This window comes from Bufo gargarizans, unplaced genomic scaffold (assembly GCF_014858855.1).
Source record: "Bufo gargarizans isolate SCDJY-AF-19 unplaced genomic scaffold, ASM1485885v1 original_scaffold_1960_pilon, whole genome shotgun sequence".
Lineage (NCBI taxonomy): Eukaryota > Metazoa > Chordata > Amphibia > Anura > Bufonidae > Bufo > Bufo gargarizans.
The window spans coordinates 97,180-117,102 of NW_025334585.1; the positions used below are offsets into that span (position 1 = coordinate 97,180).

The window sequence follows — 19,923 nt, forward strand, 5'->3', positions numbered from 1 at the left end:
GATGATGGGAGTTGCACTTTGTTAGGATGAGTGCACTCTGAGGACTTCCAGGAGGAATAGTAGGAGGACACTGACAGGATGCTGCAGATGATTTACCTCAGCAGAATCCATAACACATGATAATGCATCTATTGTCCTCACCGCCTCCATCACCAGTGCGGGGGGGGGGGTGAGCTGCACTAACTAGTCCTGAACTTGGTCACCTCTGGCATCACTACTAACTAGTTGTGCCAAAATATGGGATGTGGTTGCCTGAGCAACCAGACTGGACGTCACAATCTGGGCATGTGTATTCCATTTTTGTCTCTTTCTCTCTCTCTTTTATTTTCAGGCAGAGGGAGAGACAGGAGGGGGGACATTATTTCCCTAAATAATAGAAATTAGCAGCCATCTTTCCTAAAAAAAAAGCCTCACCCCTTGTGCACAGCCTTTATCGGTGCCTGCTCGCGAGCCCCCTCCTGGCATCCCATGGGTTAATAGCCGGGGTGCGAAGAAAGGGATCACGATTGCAATATAAACTGCAGTCAATCAGGGGGAGGGGGCCATGAGAGGGCCACTGGGGAACGAAGAGGATCCGATGGAGGACATGGAGAATGAAGACATGTCAGGTAAAGCATTGGGCGATGCATGCGGGGAACCGGGCGCTGGACGAGGTGCCTGCTGCGGGCGGTGGGTGGCAGAGGCCGGCTGCAAAGCAGGAGGGAGGGCGCGGAAAAGCCTGCACTTTACGATTGTTCTGTAGTTTAAAGTTTTGCGCGGTGGGAAAATCCCGTGCAGAAGGGCGCCAAAGAAAAAAAAAGCTGGATGTCTGTGCCCCCCATTATACTGTGATTTCTGTGCCCCCCCCCCCCCCCCGTATACTGTGATTTCTGTGCCCACCCCCATCATACTGTGATTTCTGTGCCCCCCAGTATACTGTGATTTCTGTGCACCCCAGTATACTGTGATTTCTGTGCCCCCCCTATGCTGTGATTTCTGTGCCCCCCCCCCAGTATACTGTGATTTCTGTGCCCCCCAGTATACTGTGATTTCTGTGCCCCCCCCCCCAGTATACTGTGATTTCTGTGCCCTCAGTATACTGTGATTTCTGTGCCCCCAGTATACTGTGATTTCTGTGCCCCCCCTATGCTGTGATTTCTGTGCCCCCCCAGTATACTGTGATTTCTGTGCCCCCCAGTATACTGTGATTTCTGTGCCCCCCCCCCCAGTATACTGTGATTTCTGTGCCCTCAGTATACTGTGATTTCTGTGCCCCCAGTATACTGTGATTTCTGTGCCCCCCAGTATACTGTGATTACTGTGATTTCTGTGCCCCCCAGTATACTGTGATTTCTGTGCCCCCCCCATATACTGTGATTTCTGTGCCCACCCCCCATCATACTGTGATTTCTGTGCCCCCCCAGTATACTGTGATTTCTGTGCCCCCCGTATACTGTGATTTCTGTGCCCACCCCCATCATACTGTGATTTCTGTGCCCCCCAGTATACTGTGATTTCTGTGCCCCCATCATACTGTGATTTCTGTGCCCCCCAGTATACTGTGATTTCTGTGCCCCCCCCAGTATACTGTGATTTCTGTGCCCCCCCAGTATACTGTGATTTCTGTGCCCCCCCAGTATACTGTGATTTCTGTGCCCCCCCAGTATACTGTGATTTCTGTGCCCCCCCAGTATACTGTGATTTCTGTGCCCCCCATTATACTGTGATTTCTGTGCCCCCCAGTATACTGTGATATCTGTGCCCCCCCCCCAGTATACTGTGATTTCTGTGCCCCCCCAGTATACTGTGATTTCTGTGCCCCCCCCAGTATACTGTGATTTCTGTGCCCCTCAGTATACTGTGATTTCTGTGCCCCCCAGTATACTGTGATTTCTGTGCCCCCCATTATACTGTGATTTCTGTGCCCCCCATTATACTGTGATTTCTGTGCCCCCCATTATACTGTGATTTCTGTGCCCCCCAGTATACTGTGATTTCTGTGCCCCCCAGTATACTGTGATTTCTGTGCCCCCCAGTATACTGTGATTTCTGTGCCCCATCATACTGTGATTTCTGTGCCCCCCATCATACTGTGATTTCTTGCCCCCATCATACTGTAATTTCTGTGCCCCCCAGTATACTGTGATTTCTGTGCCCCCCAGTATACTGTGATTTCTGTGCCCCTCAGTATACTGTGATTTCTGTGCCCCCCATTATACTGTGATTTCTCTGACCCATATTATACTGGGATTTCATTGTGTCAATGCAAGAAGCAGAGGTGTATGGCTGTATGGCAAATATCTGCTTTGTGCTCCTGTATGCATGTCATTGGTGCACTCATCAGGTCCCTGGGTGGCACTGGTTATAACTGTGCATTTGTCTCAGCATCCTCCTAATTAGCAGTGGTGCAGTCGGACACATCAGCCCCCCTGACTCAGACCCAGGTGCCCCTACTGCTGATAATGGAGCATGAGATCAGATTAAAATGCTGGGTTGTGTTGTTTTGCAAGCATGCATCATCACCACCATCATCATTGGTGCATTGTTAAGCCATGATGATCTGCGCCATCCCTGGTCCTGTCCCCATGCTCGTCTGGTGTCACCAGGCGATCTTGTTTCTCTATACAATTTGCTGCATCACTTCTTGTGTGGTCCCGCGCATCCTGCGCACCTCGTGTTGTCTTCTGACCGTGCAATCTATGTGCTTTGTTTGAACGTCTGTGATATTTCCATAGGGTCTTAGAACGGCAGTGGATGGAAAGTCTGATAGACAATGATATTATGAGTAGTGGGTTGTCTTCCCGGGTTATATCCACGCCTGTGTTTCCCCTCCATGTGCGTAGATAGATTTAAAAAAAAAAATATGTTGACTCCGATCAAGAGTCAGGAAAGAAATTCAGGATTTCAGGGATTTGTGTTCACAAAAGTCATTGGTTTGGACTGTGTGGGATAAAATAGGGTTGTGGCCCTTTGAGTTTTACAGCGAAGGGTTAAAGTTTTATACTGAGCTTATTGGGTGGCTAATTGCTGATGATTTATTATATATCTAGATAATGTGGAAAAAGTACGTTTGGGCTGATTGGGGACCTCTGTGTAATTGGCCGCTCCCCGTGTGTTATAGGTACGGCATTGAAATTCTATTGTGACGTCACAGGCCTGGGAGATGGGAGGATGTTGGTGGTCACGTAATGTCTGGCTGATATTTGTGCAAGTCGTTGGGTCGTCTTCTTCTGTCCCCTTGTTAGAAATTTGTATTCGAATGCCTCTTCTTTGTATCTGTTTCCGGGAAAGTTGGGTGACTGTTAGTATGATGGACCCCAATTCCGCTTTCACAGGAGTTGATGCTGTTTTTCAGAAAGCTGTATCCTCTATGACAACAAACCCAGCTTTTCCAGAGTCCTGAGTCATACATTTCTCAGGAGATGCGTATCTTAAAGGGAAGCTTCTACCATGAAATGCTGTGTGATCTGCCGGCAGCACCTTGTAGAGCAGGAGGAGCTGAGCAGACTGATATAGTATAGCTTTATAGGAATAAAAAAATCTGTAAAAACGTACAATTTATTCATTTTAATTCCTGCTCAACCTGGGCTTTGAAGTCCAGGAGGCGGTCCTATCAGTGATTGACAGCTAGCTCTGTATGCACAGTCATAGAGGGACGGCTGTCAATCACTGATAGGACCGCCTCATGCACTTCAAAGTCCTGAATGAGCAGGAATTCGAATGAATTAACATTTTTGCAATCCCCCCCCCCCATCCATAAAACTATATACCAGTCTGCTCAGCTCCTCCTGCTCTATAACCTGCTCCCTGCAGCTCCGACACCATGTTCTACCTGACGGGAACCCTATGAAAATGAGTATGAGAGACTATTTCTTTTTTTTCATACTTTAGATTATTTAATATCGAACTGCCATCGATGTTATATTCATTTAGGATACATTCACTATTCCGAGTTTTATAAAGCATCCATTGTACTCTATTGTATGTTCAGCTATTTATGATGCTACTTTTATTCTGAATATTTTATTGTTCTATTGTATTTTAATAATTGATCTGCATTTAGGTGTAATAAATCTTATTATCAGTACTTATTGAGTCAGCCGCTGTGTGGTCCAGGTGGGGGTGCTCAGCCTCTCTGTATATTTTACATTTCCTTTTGACTGGGTGAGTCATTAGGCTTAGCACCCATCCACCGCTATAAGCGGAGTGAGCCACCATACGTTTTATATATATCTATTTCCCTCTATAACCTTTCAATAAGCCATTGAGCCATCCTTTTCTTTTAAATTGTTAGAAGATTGGGCCTTATTTATCAAAACTTTCTAAGGTCTAGTTCACACAGCAAAGGCAAAATCCGCTGCTTATTCGGCTATCATTATTATTATTTCAATGTGAATGCCGAGGACCCACTTTGGTTTCCAGAGGTGTCCGTCTGCTTCTGGCAGCTTTTTGGTACGAAATCTGCACCAAATTCTGCCAGCAAAAAAACAGGACTGTGGAGACAGTAAGCAAAGTTCTGACTCCGACTCCTACATGTTATCATACTCCGAACTCTTCCTCCACCTCCTTTATAAATGGCCAATAACAAGTTTACTGTAGTAAAAGTCTGACATTGGGCTTTTTCTTCTGATCATGTAAGTACTCAGGCTACTTAGAACTTAAAGGGGTTCTCCAGGAATTAAGAAAATGAAAATACCTAAATATGAATTTATTGTAAATATATTACCAAACACTTTTCATTAGTTAATTAGTTATAATGGCTCGTTATGTCTAGGGGGCAATTGTTAGAACAAACAGAATGGCCGTTGTCCTATTCATACACACAAAACCTGTCCTAATCACACCGCAGGACAAGTTACTTCAGAACACTGAGGTAAAGAGCCGCCTCATCCTCCTCTCTGCTCTGCCTGTCATGGATGATGATCCTGAATATTGCTGATAAGATCTTCAGCTGACTCCTTGAATGAATGGAGAACATGAGGAGACATGAAGTACAGAGAGGACGGACAGGACAGACTGTGGTAATAAAGACTGCATATAAGTGCTGCTGCTCTTTAACCCCACCTCATCTCTGTACTTCTTGTCTCCTCATGAACTCCATTCCTACAGAGATTCAGCTGAAGATCTTATCAGCAGTATTCAGGATCATAATCCCTGACAAGCAGAACAGAGTAGAGGATGAGGCAGCTCTTTACCTCAGTGTTGTGAAGTAACTTGTCATCCTGTGTGAGGACAGGTTTTGTGTGCACTAATAGGATGGCAGCCATTTTATTTCCCCTGATTGCAAGCCATTATAGCTAATGAAAGTAATAATTAGTAATAATAAAAAAGTAATAATATTTAAGTATTTTCATTTTCTTAATTCTCGGAGAACCCCTTTAAATCATATTAATTAGAATACAGTTTCGGAAATTCCTGTCATTTTCTAAATTCCTGGCTGTAAATATGTAATGCGCTATGGGGGACATTTACTAAGACCGGCGATTTAGACGCTGGTCTTAGTCCATGTCCACTGGCGCTTAATGTGCCTAAATTATGTAGAGAGGCGTCAGCCTCCACCGGCTGTGTGACTTGTTAAATCTATGCCAGCTCCCTTGCTGTCATTTTTTATGGCAAAAACAGGCGTAGAACATGATTAATGAGATGGGCTGGCCAGTCTGGCCCCCTTCCCCACCCACGCCATGCCCCCTTTTCTGCCACATTGGGGAAAACTTGCAGATACAGCCACAAATCCCCTTTGCGGCTAAGGCTACTTTCACACTAGCGTTGTTTGAATCCGGCGTTCAATTCCGACACCGGAACTGCCCGCCGGATCCGTAAAAACGTGTGAAAACTGATTACATTTGAATCCTGAACAGGCTTTCGATCACAATGGAAAAATGCATTGGAAAAAACGGATCCGCCATTTTATGGACTTTAACATTTTTTTCCTATTTTTCGGGTTTAACATGCAAAAGCCGGATCCGTTTTGACTGAACACACGGCGCCGGATCCGGCGTTAATGCAAGTCAATGGGAAAAAAGCCTGATCAGGCGTTCAGTCAAAGTGTTCAGGATTTTTGGCCGGAGGTAAAAATACTGCATGCTACGTTTTTCTGAAAAGCCTGATCAGTCAAAAAGACTGAACAGAAGACATCCTGATGCATCCTGAGGGACGGACTCTCCATTCAGAATGCATTAGGATAAAACTCATCAGTTCTTTTCCGGATTTGAGCCCCTAGGACGGAACTCAGCGCCGGAAAAGAAAAACGCTAGTGTGAAAGTAGCCTTAATCTGTGACAAAAGTACGCTAAAAGCTTTGCGTACTTCTCATCATGAATGACCCCAGTGTGATTCCTAACTGGAGCTGTGAGCTCTGATTACTTTCACAGACGAAAACCTTCCACTCCATCTTCAGAGGCTCATATTATTGGGGGCTCTCCAGCTGCACAAGGTGACGGTTTCACTGGGGTCAAACATGATGGATGCTGACTGACAGGATTGGAGGTAGCCCCTTCAGCAGCCCTGGTTCAACACACACTCAGACTGTAAACTGAGAGACTAGAGGGTAGGCCAAGCCTAAGGGGCTTTAAGGGGTTGGCTTCTCTTTCTCTTACATATTGATGGCATAACACTAGGCTATGCCATCAATGTCAGATAGGGCACCCTCTGTTCGCTGCTTTAGGACTTCTGAAAATAGCCGAGCACTGGCACAGCTACACCCGGAAGTCCCACAGCGGTGAATGGAGCTGTGGCCGCGCTTGCCCTGTGCACCCTCCATTATAGTATGGGATATATGAAAAATACTCTAAGTCTACACACCCCTGTTACAATTTCAGTTTTTTGTGATGTAAAAAAATGAGACAAAGATAAATCATTTCAGAACTTTTTCCACCTTTAATGTGACCTAAAAACTGTACAACTCAATTGAAAAACAAACTGAAATCTTTGGAAGATTTGCCCACTCTTCTTTGCAAAAACACTCCAAATCTGTCAGATTGTGAGGGCATCTCCTGTGAACAGCCCTCTTCAGATCACCCCACAGATTTTCAATCGGATTCAGGTCTGGGCTGGGATTCAGGTCTGGGCCATTCCAAAACGTTAATCTACTTCTGGTGAAGCCATTCCTTTGTTGATTTGGATGTATGCTTTGGGTCGTTGTCATGCTGAAAGATGAAGTTCCTCTTCATGTTCAGCTTTCTAGCAGAAGCCTGAAGGTTTTGTGCCAATATTGACTGGTATTTGGAACTGTTCATAATTCCCTCTAGCTTAACTAAGGCCCCAGTTCCACCTGAAGAAAAACAGCCCCTTGGCATGATGCTGCCACCACCATGCTTCACTGTGGGTATGGTGTTCTTTTTGTGATGTGCAGTGTTGTTTTTGCACCAAACATATCTTTTGAAATTATGGCCAAAAAGTTCAACCTTGGTTTCATCAGACCATAACACCTTTTCCCACATGTTTTTGGGAGACTTCAGATGTGTTTTTGCAAAATGTAGCCTGGCTTGGATGTTTTTCTTCGTAAGAAAAGGCTTTCGTCTTGCCACTCTACCCCATAGCCCAGACATATGAAGAATACGGGAGATTGTCACATGTACCACACAGCCAGTACTTGCCAGATATTCCTGCAGCTCCTTTAATGTTGCTGTAGGCCTCTTGGTAGCCTCCCAGACCAGTTTTCTTCTTGTCTTTTCATCAGTTTTGGAGGGACGTCCAGTTCTTGGTAATGTCACTGTTGTGCCATATTTTCTCCACTTGATAATGACTGTCTTCACTGTGTTCCATGGTACATCTAATGCCTTGGAAATTCTTTTGTACCCTTCTCCTGACTGATACCTTTTAACAATGAGATCCCTCTGATGCTTTGGAAGCTCTCTGTGGACCATGGCTTTTGCTGTGGGATGCGACTAAGAAAAGACCAACTAAAGCAGCAGAACTTTATTTGGGGTTAATCAGAGGCACTTTAAATGATGGCAGGTGTATGCTGACTCATATTTAACATGATTTGGAATGTGATTGCTTAAGGCCTCTTTCACACTTCAGTGTTTGATCAGTGATTTCCATCAGTGATTTGTGAGCCAAAACCAGGTGCAACTCTAAACACAGAACAGGAGCAGATCTTTCCCTTCTACCTCATGTCTGTGGAGGTTCCACTTCTGGTTTTGGCTCACAAATCACTGATGGAAATCACTGACCAAACACTGAAGTGTGAACGAGGCCTAATTCTGAACACAGCTACATCCCCAGTTATAAGAGGGTGTGCACACTTATGCAACCACATTATTTTAGTTTTTTTACACAGACTGTGTATTCTTTTGGATAGGATGTCCATTCCCCTAAAAGGTATTTGCAGTGGAAAAAGAAGGGTTCTGCTTCGGCGCGAAATCACCGGTGGAGACGGTCTTAATGGATGAATTCTTCTTATTTAATAGAAACAATGCGTTTTGGGCATTACAATTTCCCCTTCATCAGGTTTCACAATAATACAATAAATGTAGTACATAGGTCGATATTTATAGATAAAACATACTAAAAAACCGCCAAGGGGATGCACCTGGGTGACGCCCCTTGGAGGAGGGGCCACCCTCAGGTGTCATCCAGGTTACAAACTAAATTCTTCAAATCAAACAGTATTATAAATGTGGGACTATTCCTATTACTTGGACATATGATCGCTTATGGATTTATTAAAAAACGAGCATTATTCGTGATAATATCGTTCAAGATCTTCCTATGTATGTGTAAACCTCTCGGTCATGTAATCCCAAGGGTAAGCCTGGGAGGCCGGAAGCAAAAGCATCCTCTAGTGATCGCCGCCCTCCTCATGTGGAAATAACAGGTGGAGAGGCCACTCACCACGGGACCTTATTTGGAAGTGGGCGCATGCTCAGTTGTCTGCTCTGCATTGGCGGCTGCAGTTTGTGGGTGTGTCCACAAGTGACGTAGGGTGTCACGTGATCCATTGTCCTGGGAAAGGAGATGCTAGTGATCGGGAGGCGCAGCCCACAGGATCAGGTTCAAGATTGTCATCATATGATTTGTCCAGGAGTTCGCTAATAGATATATACATACAGTTACATATATGTACATTATCAGCATAAAATGACATAATAAAAGATAAAGGAAATGAGAGTAAGATGTGTATAAAAAATGGGGGATAGTAAAAGTTCATATAAAAAATATATATAAAAAAAACCCATATAAAACGTACTCTGTAGAAATGGGTAAAGCCTGTTTGAATAGGAGCATATGAAGAGGGGGGGGAGGGAGTTGACGGAGGGGAGTTTGTCCCATAACTGATATGTGTTTGTATCTTTTTTCAAATAGAATCGGCTTTACAGATGTATTTCAAAGGCCTCATTTAGACCATAGGGATTGAGGCTATTAAGTTTAAAGATCCAATACATCTCACGGCGTCTGATGTATTGGACGTCTTTTTGGAGATGTATTGGAATTTCTTCAATGGGTGTTACAGAAAACCCGACAACATTGCCTTCATGGTGTTTGGCCGCCTGTCTGGACACACTATGCTTCATGTATTTCTTTTTGATATTGGAACGATATTTGTTAAATCTGTTGCGCGGTGTCGCGGTGAGTGGGCCTATGCTTTTTGATCAAATTGTATACTAATGCCTCATGTACAGCATGCAGCATAGGGGTAGGTATACGACATATTGCGCTGAGAAGCAGTTAGATAAAAGCATAGTATTGAGGATGTGCGATCCAGTTCCTTTTTTATATTTTACACATATATAACATTGTACCAATCCCAAATTGTGCTGTCTAATTACAATAAATTCATATAATGTGCTCACCAATCATAAAAGTCTTCCATGTGATGACAAGCTGCTAGTCCAATAGTCGCATTCACTTTATCAAGTTCTGGACGGTCGGACTGCCGGTCACTTCTTCCATGTGCTCACAGCGTCCTCTCCAGTGAAGAACGTGCACCCAAACTCATAGCCCACCCCAACACATCACCATCAGTCCCCCCCCCCAATCTCCATGCCAACATACGCTGCGCCCAACTGGCCTAGCACGGACCGATCATTTTATTCATCCGACCAGGGCAAGCATGCTCAGGCATATAGTGCCCTGGGGGGAAGTCTGTTGGTATCTGGTTACTATGGAGTTTGGGCGCACATTCTAATCTTCACTGGAGAGGACGCCGTGAGCACATGGAGGAAGTGACCCACAGCCCAAAACCGCTTACCCCGCCAGGCGCTGCCCGGTGAGAATCTTGCGCCGCTGCAGTACTCTTCCTCCTGACTTCAGAGCAGTGTGCCGAATGGTCGGCTGCCCGCTCAAACCGACCAATAACAAAGCTCCCTGATTTAAGAAGCTTTGTTATTGGTCATTTCAGGCAGCATTGTTCTGATGAAAGGCAGGGAAAGTCTAAGGCGTATTGGTACGCCTTAGACTTTTTTAAAGGAGTAAAACCGCCTGAACATGCGCTTGTACAGGTGTTATTGCGACCTCTGCTGGGCCCCATAGCAGTCGCATGGTCTGCCGCTATGGTAGTTACGCCCCTGACTTGTGCTAATGACTGAGGCAATAATCAGCCCAAAGGATAGGCTCCCAGAGCCTGTGACGTCATAAAGTGGTGTATGATTGCTAGTGATGAGTGGCAGGGGCAATATTCGAATTCGCAATATTTAGCAAATATTTGGGTGAATATTCATCATAAATTCGAGAATTTGCCATTATTTTCTTCATTGCGAAAATCGGCAATGTAATATGCACGTATTGCGCTCGCAATACAGGTGTGGGTCGCTTTTGCTACTTTTTTCAAGCTGCTAGAAGTTTCCTGAAACTGGAGAAAACGGTCGGCACGGCAGAACATTACAATAGCTTTATATGCAGATAGAGTGCTCCAATATATTCGCGATTGCGCAAATCGGCAATTAATGATGTGCATATTTTTGCGCAATACGTGCAACTTCACATTTTAGCAGGTCTGACTACGTATTACTGATTGGTGCACTGAGTATTGTTGTGACATCCCAGCACTATGTCTGTAGCATGTATGTATGGACAGCAGTACCTATCACTCTACCTAACACCCTGCACTGGAACCTATCAGCTACACTATATCAGGATATAACCCACACAGACTATCTCCCACTAACTATCTGTATTATATATAAGCTAACTAACTATCTAATGTAATGACTCAGCAAAGCACAGAGCACAGCAATGACACTGCTGTCTCTCTCAGAACTGCAGAAAATGGCTGCTGGGGAGGTTCTTATATAGTAAGGGGTAGGCAACTTTCCTATTGGTTGCTAGGGATGTTGCTAAGCTCAGACAAAGACATTGCAGCCTTCTCATTGGCCCACAAGCAGGAAGCAGGGAAGGCTCATGGGTTCAGATGAAACAAATCTAGAATATTTGCGAATACGAATATATAGCACTATATTCAAAATCTTAGCGAATTCTCGAATTGGCAATATTTGTGATAAAAATTCGCGATTCGAATATTCGCGCCCAACACTAATGATTACATCACATTAGTGTGACCACAACAACCACCTTTCATCATTACACTAGGGAACTGTATACCCAGCAATAGCCTAATATAATCAGAATCGGTTCCATATGTCATCAGTATCTGATTAGTGGGGATCCAACTAGGGATCGACCGATTATCGGATTTACCGATATTATCGGCCGATATTCAGGATTTTGAACGCTATCGGTATCGGCATTTATTTTGCCGATATTCCGATAGCGTATTGGGAACACAGATTGCACTGCTGACAGCGCTCTCCGTGTTCCCTCAGCAGCAGCACAGGGGAGAAGGAGCAGTGTCTCCCTCCCCCTGTGCTGCCGCTGCAGCCAATGGGAGGACAGGGGACAAGAGGAGGGGAGGAGCAATGGCCACTGCGCCACCAATGAAGCTTAATCTCTCATTTATTCATATACAGGAGGCGGAAGCTGCAGAATCACATAGCCGGCTCCCGGCCTCTATGAGCTGTAGCTGCGATCTGCGGTAGTTAACTCCTCAGGTGCCGCGGATCGCAGCTACAGCTCATAGAGGTCGGGAGCCGGCTATGTGATCCTGCAGCCAGCTCCCGCCTCCTGTATATGAATAAATTAGAGATTAAGCTTCATTGGTGGCGCAGTGCGCCCCCCCAAGCCCCCCAGTATCAGACATTGGTGGCGCAGTGCGCCCCCCCCCAGTATTAAGCATTGGTGGCGCAGTGCGCCTCCCCCCCAAGCCCCCCCAGTATTATGCATTGGTGGCGCAGTGCGCCCCCCTTCCCCCCCAGTATTAACCAGTGGTGGCGCATAGGGCCCCCCCACCCCAGTCGCAGTGCGCCCCCCCACAGGATTCCCTCTCCCCTGCTCCTCCGATCGGAGCCCCAGCAGTGTAATGCTGGGGCTCCGATCGGTTACCATGGCAGCCAGGACGCTATTGAAGCCCTGGCTGCCATGATAAGCTCCATGTTGCTGTGTGCACAAAGCAGGGACAGTGTGAGCTCCTATTCACCCTGATAGATCTCTATCAGGGTGAATGGGACAAGGGTTCTAGTCCCTAAGGGGGCTAAAAGTTAGTTAAAAAAAATAAAAAATAAAAAAAGTTACAAAAATAAAAACACCAAAATATTAAATTTAAATGAAAAAGAAAGATTTACAAAAAAAAAAATACACATTAACAATAAACATTAATTTTCAGCAGATTTGCGGGAATTTTTATTTTTTTTCAAAAATGAAAATTCCCAGAATATCGGTATAAATTATTGGCTATCGGCCTGAAAGTTCACAAATTATCGGTATCGGCCCTAAAAAATCAATATTGGTCGATCCCTAGATCCAACACCCGGGACCTCTGCACATCAGCTGTTTGAGAAGACAGCGGCGCTGGCAGTAAGTAGCACCTTCTCTAAGCCTTTCCTAGGCCAGTGATGACATGTACATCAGTCATATGGCCTAAGTGCAGCTCAGCCTAAGGGTCCATTCATACGTCAGTATTGTGTAATCCGCATCCGTTCCGCAAATTCGTTCCGCATTCATTTCAATGGCCCCATTCATATGCGGATCCGAAAAGAAAAAAATAGAGCTTGTCCTACTATTGTCTGCAAAATGTGGTCCGTGGTCCCAATGGGTCCTCAAAAATGCAGATGACATGCGGAATGCATCAATATGTCACCCGCATTGTGATCTGCAATTGTGGATCCGTTTCCAGGAAATAGAAAAAAATATTTTTTTACTACCCTAGCAACATACATTCCTCCTTCCGTTTTTTTTTTACTTATTGAAGTGAATAGGGGTGAGCTGCGACTCCAGGCACAGCCGCTATACAGTGTGCTTTGTGAGCTCACGGGAGCGCCGGTGCCTTCTCAAACGGCTGATCGGCGGGGGTCCCGGGTGTCGGGCCTCCACCGATCAGATACTGATGACCTATCCTGAGTCTCGGCAACTATTCCTCCCAACTTCCCCATGTACTTGCTTGGATTGGCCGACTGCGCTTGTGTTCTGAATGTAGAGAGGAGATTAGGCAGAAACCATGGGTGCGCTCCCTTGAGAGTGTAATTCTCTCCCCTGACATTTGTCGTCAGTGGATTGTTAGGACACCTGCATACACATTAAAGTGAACCTGTCATCACCTTTGTGCTGCCCATACTAACGGCATCATAAAGTAGAGACAGGTGAGATGATTTCAGCGGTCTGTCATTTACAAGTTAGAAATAAGTGGTTGCCGAGAACCAACATCACAATCCTTGCAGACTGGGCCTGGAAAAGAGTCCCGGCCGCCTGAGAAGAGTCCTGGTTATTCATGAATTCCTGCTCTCCTGCCCACCTGCTGATGACCGATGTCTTCTACCTGGTTTTCTCCCTTTCTCTCTAGGAGAGAACTGCCAATCATCAGCAGATGGACGGGGAGAGCAGGAGATTAGGAATAACCAGGACTCTTCTCAGGTAGATTTGACTCTTTTTTTCCAGGCCTGGGCTGCAATGAATATGATTCTGGTTCTCGGCAACCACTTCCTTTTAGCTCATAAGTGACACACCGCTGACATCAGCATTTCTGTTACTAATTTATGCTGCCGTCAGTGAGGTCAACATAAAGTTGATGACAGGTTCCCTTTAAAGAGGACCTTTCATGGCATTTTTTCTTTAAACTAATACCTTAGTATAGTATGTAAACTGCCTCCAGCATGTGCCATTGGTTTTTTTTGTTAGTTTTTTTGTCAGATTGCCCCCTCCGTTGCGCCTCTATGCTACCCGCTGTGTTCTGGCGCCAAGTATGCTAATTAGTTGTATCGGTAGAGGAAGGAGGAGACCTCAGCTCTCCTCAGTGGGCGTCTCCGTGGCTGTGACGTCGGTCAATCTCAGTGGACCGCTCCACCACAGGTAGAAGATGTTCTTGTGAGATTTGGTAAATCTTTCGAGAACACGTTATGTAAGCGGGTATAGCGCTGTTATGGTCCTGGCACATTCTAGATAGTGACAAATTTGGCAGATGAAATATATATACTAATGACTGATGACTAATGTGATTTCTATGACTGATGAAGGATATCTAACCTGGAAATCAAACCAATGAGAGGGGGTCATGTTGATGACGGTCAGGGGCACTCAATGTGCTGCTGTATGAATTGGTCTTTGCACTCATTTCATGGGAATGACCTTTGATGTTTGTGTGAACTATGAGTCCTCAATCCTTCCATTGGTGTCAGTAGAGGGAAGTAGTCTGAAGTGAGTGTCAGTACTCACTTACAAATTAAGGGGGTCCAGGAGCGGAGCTCTTTTGACTACTTTAAAACATCACTACCAGAGCCCCCCCCCCCCCCCCCCTTTATTATTTCAAAAAATACTAAATTGGATCAATGTCTTTAACTTATTTTGTCAATGGCTTCTAGCAACAAGTGCCACCTAGTTAGCGTACTGCCATAGAGGCACATCATGCCACTGCTGTGGGACCTATGGCGAGAAGAGAATTGAACTACTCTTGTTGCCTTTCTTCACCAGATCATAGTGTAACATTAAAAATAAAATAAGAGATAAAATAAAACAACTCAGGTTACCTACAGCCGCCACTAGGGGGGCTTTCTGCCTACAAATCTGTAGCTCTTCCAATAAAGTTCAAGAGGAATGGTATAAATCCATATGCAGAAAGCTACCCCTAGTGGCACTGCAGGTAGCCAGAATTAAAAGGGTTACCCCGGAATTTGATATTGATGGCCTATCTCAGATTAGCGTCAGTACGACTCCTAGCACCCCCACCGATCAGCTGTTTGAAGAGCGCCGTACATTGTATAGTGGCTATGGTTGGTATTACAGATCAGCCCTATGCATTTGCGCCTAGGCCATTTGACCATATACGGTGACGTCATTGGCCGAGTATGAGGCCTAAGCATTCCTGGAGCTCGGCACCTCTTTGAAAAGCTGATGGGCGGGGGTCTGACTTCCAGGGATAGGTCATAAATATCACATTTCGGGATAATCCCTTTAACTGTATCACTTGCAGGGTATTTCGAACACTACAAGAAAAGAAGGACTTTCCCTTTAATTCAAGAAGTAGTTTTGTGCGGTTCACTTCATCTAGCTGCAGTAAAATTCAGATAACGTTCCATTCTTTGGATACACATGTCCTCTAATCTGGAGCTTGATTTTTCTGGTTTGTAAATGACCTTTATTGTTCTGACAGTACAAACGTGCACGATGGACTCCGGCTGATTGATGAACATTCTGCTAAATTGTCTAGACTAAGATCAGGAGACATATCTAATTAATATACAGGATGGGCCTGTGTCATAAGACGCCAGCTGCAGAACGGATCGGAAGGAAAACCCAGAACTGTAATCATAGGACAAACAACAAAAATTACACAAGATGACTATGGGACACATTTATCAGTGTTGTCCTTGCACCTGTTTTCCATGCAGTGCACCATGCACAGTGCCTACAGTGCAATAGCACAGATGTGCAAGGACTCCATGTGCTACCACTCAGCCTCCTGTACACATAGCTTAAAGGGGTTATCCCATGAGTATTGTCAATAAATGAAAGTCAGACATCATATAGCATATTTTTTACAAAGCTAGAATCAGCCCTGTACCTCTGATGGATCTAGATCCACCCCAGCAGTTGTTCTGCTGTATATTTTAAGCTAGTAGCTCAAGCGGTCATGTCCCTTCAGCTGCAGCTCTCTGGTAAATCAGGTTGGTGGCAGTTGAAAGATGGAACTGAGCATGAGCGACCACTTCAGCCATGTAACTGAAGTGGGCGAAATAAGAAAAAGGACAAACAGCAGGTGGCGCTATACAATTAAATTTTGTTGAATGTTCAGTGGCTATACAATTTTTTTTATTTCAAGCAATTACAAAAATATTCAGATCCAGCTGCTGGTTTATTAATATAGAATATTTTTTTATTGGAGAACCATATGTATTTTGGTTTGTATTGTGAAATATGTGTGAAAACTGGAACAAATCTGGTCCCCTTATTTCCAATAGTAATTGCTGTTAATATGCCCCCATTTGTTTCGTGCCAATCCATGTCAAGTAGAGACATGTCCCTTCTTGGCGTGGTTTCTGCCATGATAGGTGTCCACAAACAGATGAACTCCATTGAATGTCTAGTTCCGTCTTTTGTAACAGAGGCCTAATTAAGTTATCATTTGTCAGGGCAATACCAACCACTAGAGAGAGCAATGGAGACTGACACATGTCTCTGCAGGTAATGGCAAAGCTTTTCAAAGCCACTTAATGACTCTGGTGACCCTCAGGATGAAGAGAATGAGATGTGACAATTTTTTTCCTTGTGTAGGATGGGAAGTTTTTAAAGTGCTTCAGAAATACCTGGGCCTGATTGCAGAAGAGCAGTCATTACACAGAAATTGTTCAAGATACTCTTTTCTTTGCTAATGCCAAGGCAATTACACTGTCAATTAGACCTTCACCGGCACTCAAGCCATGGCTGTGCGGGTGATTTGTGGTAGTGTGATCATGATACTAAAGCAGGAACAGACAAAATGCTGTAGACGTGGGGCTGAGCTGATCAGTCTGAGAGCCAGTTGAATTTTTTTTAGGAGTAAAACAAGAAGAACTTTAAGACGTCAAAGACAATAACCCAAAAAGTTGAGCACCAGGAGGAAAAAAGGGCCCCATTATTTGGCCACCATTATTTGGTGAATCATTATCCTCATGTTAACAAACACTTTCAGCTAAGTCTAAAGTGTTTAACAGGGTTCTGGGATTAGAAAAACATAGCTACTTTCTTCCTAAAACTACGTCACAGCTATCCACAGGTTGTGTATGGTATGGCAGGTCTGCACCTTTCACTTCAATGGAACTGAACCGCATTACTCGGGCAATCCATGTACAAGCGTGGCTTTATTTTTACAAGAAAGCAGCCTCCTTTTCTAATTGTGGACAATCCATAGACACCTTCACTGTTCAATCCAAAGAATCCAACATGGCTGATTTGTATCTACACCACTTCACTGAGGATGTAAACCTTACGGGGTCTGAGAAAAAATATCAACATGACTAATTCTTCTCTTGCCAGAAGTCAGTGGGTCTGTTGACCCTCATAAACATTGGACTTTATTAAAACTGGCACTTCTTACACGAGTCTTAGCAAGAACTACCCGGGAGTAAGATGCTCAAACCTTATTAAGACATGCAGGCATGTTAATAAATTTAGTGAATGTTCTGGAGGTCCTTGGCCAGAAAATGAAATCTATGCCAGCTATTTAAAAAAACCTTGATGTTACTATGGGACCCCTGGATAGAAGTGACCTATTCCAGGTAGGTCTTGACCCTACTTTATTGCTTGGTTAGAACCTAGAGGTATGTGGTTTTCTCAGGTGCTACAATGTCAGCAAACAAGGAGATGTTACATTTATCGAGACCTGCTAGCTCAGGTGCTTAGGAGTGTGGTGGTGTCAAGCAGCTGCTTAAAAGGGTCCTATTTTTATCTATGGTCACTGACCTTTATGTACACTACTTTAATGGACCTCTGTAGCCGTTCCCCACAGATAAGATTTTATAACCTACCTAATCAATAAATCATCAAAAGACCACATGTTTTACAGGACGTTTTTTCCCCGCCTCCTGGCATTCTCACGAGGAACAGTTCCACTTGGCATGATCGTTGTCATTGTAGTTGGAGTTTATTAGCCAAAAGCTTGTCTTCTGCTACACAAGCAGCCGCGGAAGGGAAGAGAATGCGGTATAAATAAAGTGACCCTCTGGTTCAACAAAAAAAATTCACATTAGTTGGGGTATGAACACAGCACTGGGCTCGTTTTCATTTTTTCCACTGCAGATCCACTAATTTCTGGGTTCTTCTGCCATCCAAGATGTCCACACCACTTTTCAGACTGAAGCACGCTGTGCGTTTGGTAGTCCAAGACACTTCCTGCTTGTTTAGCCCTGCCCTTGGTTTGGCTAGCACTGCTCATGTGAGCAGTGCTTTCCACTCTGGGGCAGCAGGTAGTGTCTTGGACTTCGTAGCTGATCAGTGTACATCAGGTAGTCTGAGAAGCAGGGCAAAAGAATAGCCTGGGAATAGGCATATCTGCAGCTGAAAAGATGAAAAAGATCACCAAGTAAGTGTGCATTTGGAAGTTCCTCGATTTCCTGATCTCAACACAGGGGAGCCATTCAGATGCTGTGGTCACAATTGACCATGGCATCTGAGGGATCAAATGTCTGGTCAGCGTTATCGCCGATCACATACATTAGCTCCAGATGTCTGCTGTTTAAATCAGCAGAAACTCAGTAACTATGGCGCCCTCTCAGCATCTGAGCAGGCACCATGTTTAAATGCTGGACTTCCACCGTACAGGGGTTTAGAAAGAGGTTAAGAAAGTATTTCAGTTGCACTTTGGGCTACAAAAAAAAAATTAGCTGGTCAGGTAGTGAGGTAAATGGCCCAGTCTGAACTGGTTAATAAAAGCCCATGAGGCACCCCAAAATAAATACAGACCTGAGACCAAACCCCGGAATGAATGCAGTCACCAAAGCCCTAAAAATATAAATTCAGATCAGTCCCCAAAATAAATGCAGATCCCAGAATAAATACAGACACCAGGCCCTATATTCAAATATGCCACAATAAATATAGATCCTCCAAATAATGGCAGATCCACTAAATATATGGACTCCAAATCAGACCCAAATATACTATAAGTAGACCCCAAAACTAACAAGCGACACCAAACTCCCTAAATAAATACAGACCCCAAAACAGATTTACTAAATATTTTCATATATATTACTAAATATGTACCCCAGAATAAATATGGACTCTAGATCAAATCTCAAAATAACTACAGACACCAGACCCTCCTAAAATAAATACGGACACCATACCCATGAATAAATTCAGACCCCTAAATAAATGTGTACCTTAGAATAAATGCATGCCTCAGACACTAGACTAGACCCTCTAAATAAATTCAGACCCCAGACCAGATCCCTTAAAGGAACCTGTCACCTGCAAAATGCATATTAAACCGATCACAGTACCTTACAGTATCCCCCAGTGTGTTGCTAATCATGTTTTTCTTTCCTGTTTTTCTTTGTGTTTCTTCATACTTGTTAAAAACGCTGTTTTAATGTCGGTTGGCGCTGTCTCCGAGTCCGGCTTGAAGTCAAGGGGTCAGCGGCCTCCTTGCTTCAAGTAAAGCTAAGCCCGCCCCTAACCCCTCCTCTCTACAATTAGATGGACGTGATGCCGGGATCGCGCTCTTCTAGCGCATGCGTGGTACGCTGTTACAGCGCGATCCTCACTCACCCGCCTGGATTTTGTTGATTGCGGATGCGCCGGACAGTTAGATCGCGCGCGTCCGGCCGTCACGCTGTAACAGGCAGCTTACCGCACATGCGCAAGAAGAGCGTGATCACGGCAGCATGTCCATCTAATTGTAGAGAGGAGAGGTAAGGGGCGGGCTTAGCTTTACTTGAAGCAAGGAGGCCGCTGCCCCCTTGACTTCAAGCCTGACTCGGAG

The 19,923-nt window shown here is 44.6% G+C and overlaps 1 protein-coding gene across 1 annotated transcript in view; it reads left to right on the forward strand.

Annotated features, from left to right (window-relative positions):
- Nucleotides 1-348: 348 nt before the first annotated feature.
- Nucleotides 349-19,923, forward strand: part of LOC122923815 (chromodomain-helicase-DNA-binding protein 5) — a gene marked incomplete at its 3' end in the record, with an annotated part of 156,264 nt that continues 136,689 nt past the window's right edge. The window contains exon 1 of the mRNA XM_044274662.1: nt 349-608. Coding sequence (XP_044130597.1) covers nt 545-608 — 64 coding nt within the window. The remainder of the gene's footprint in view (nt 609-19,923) is intronic.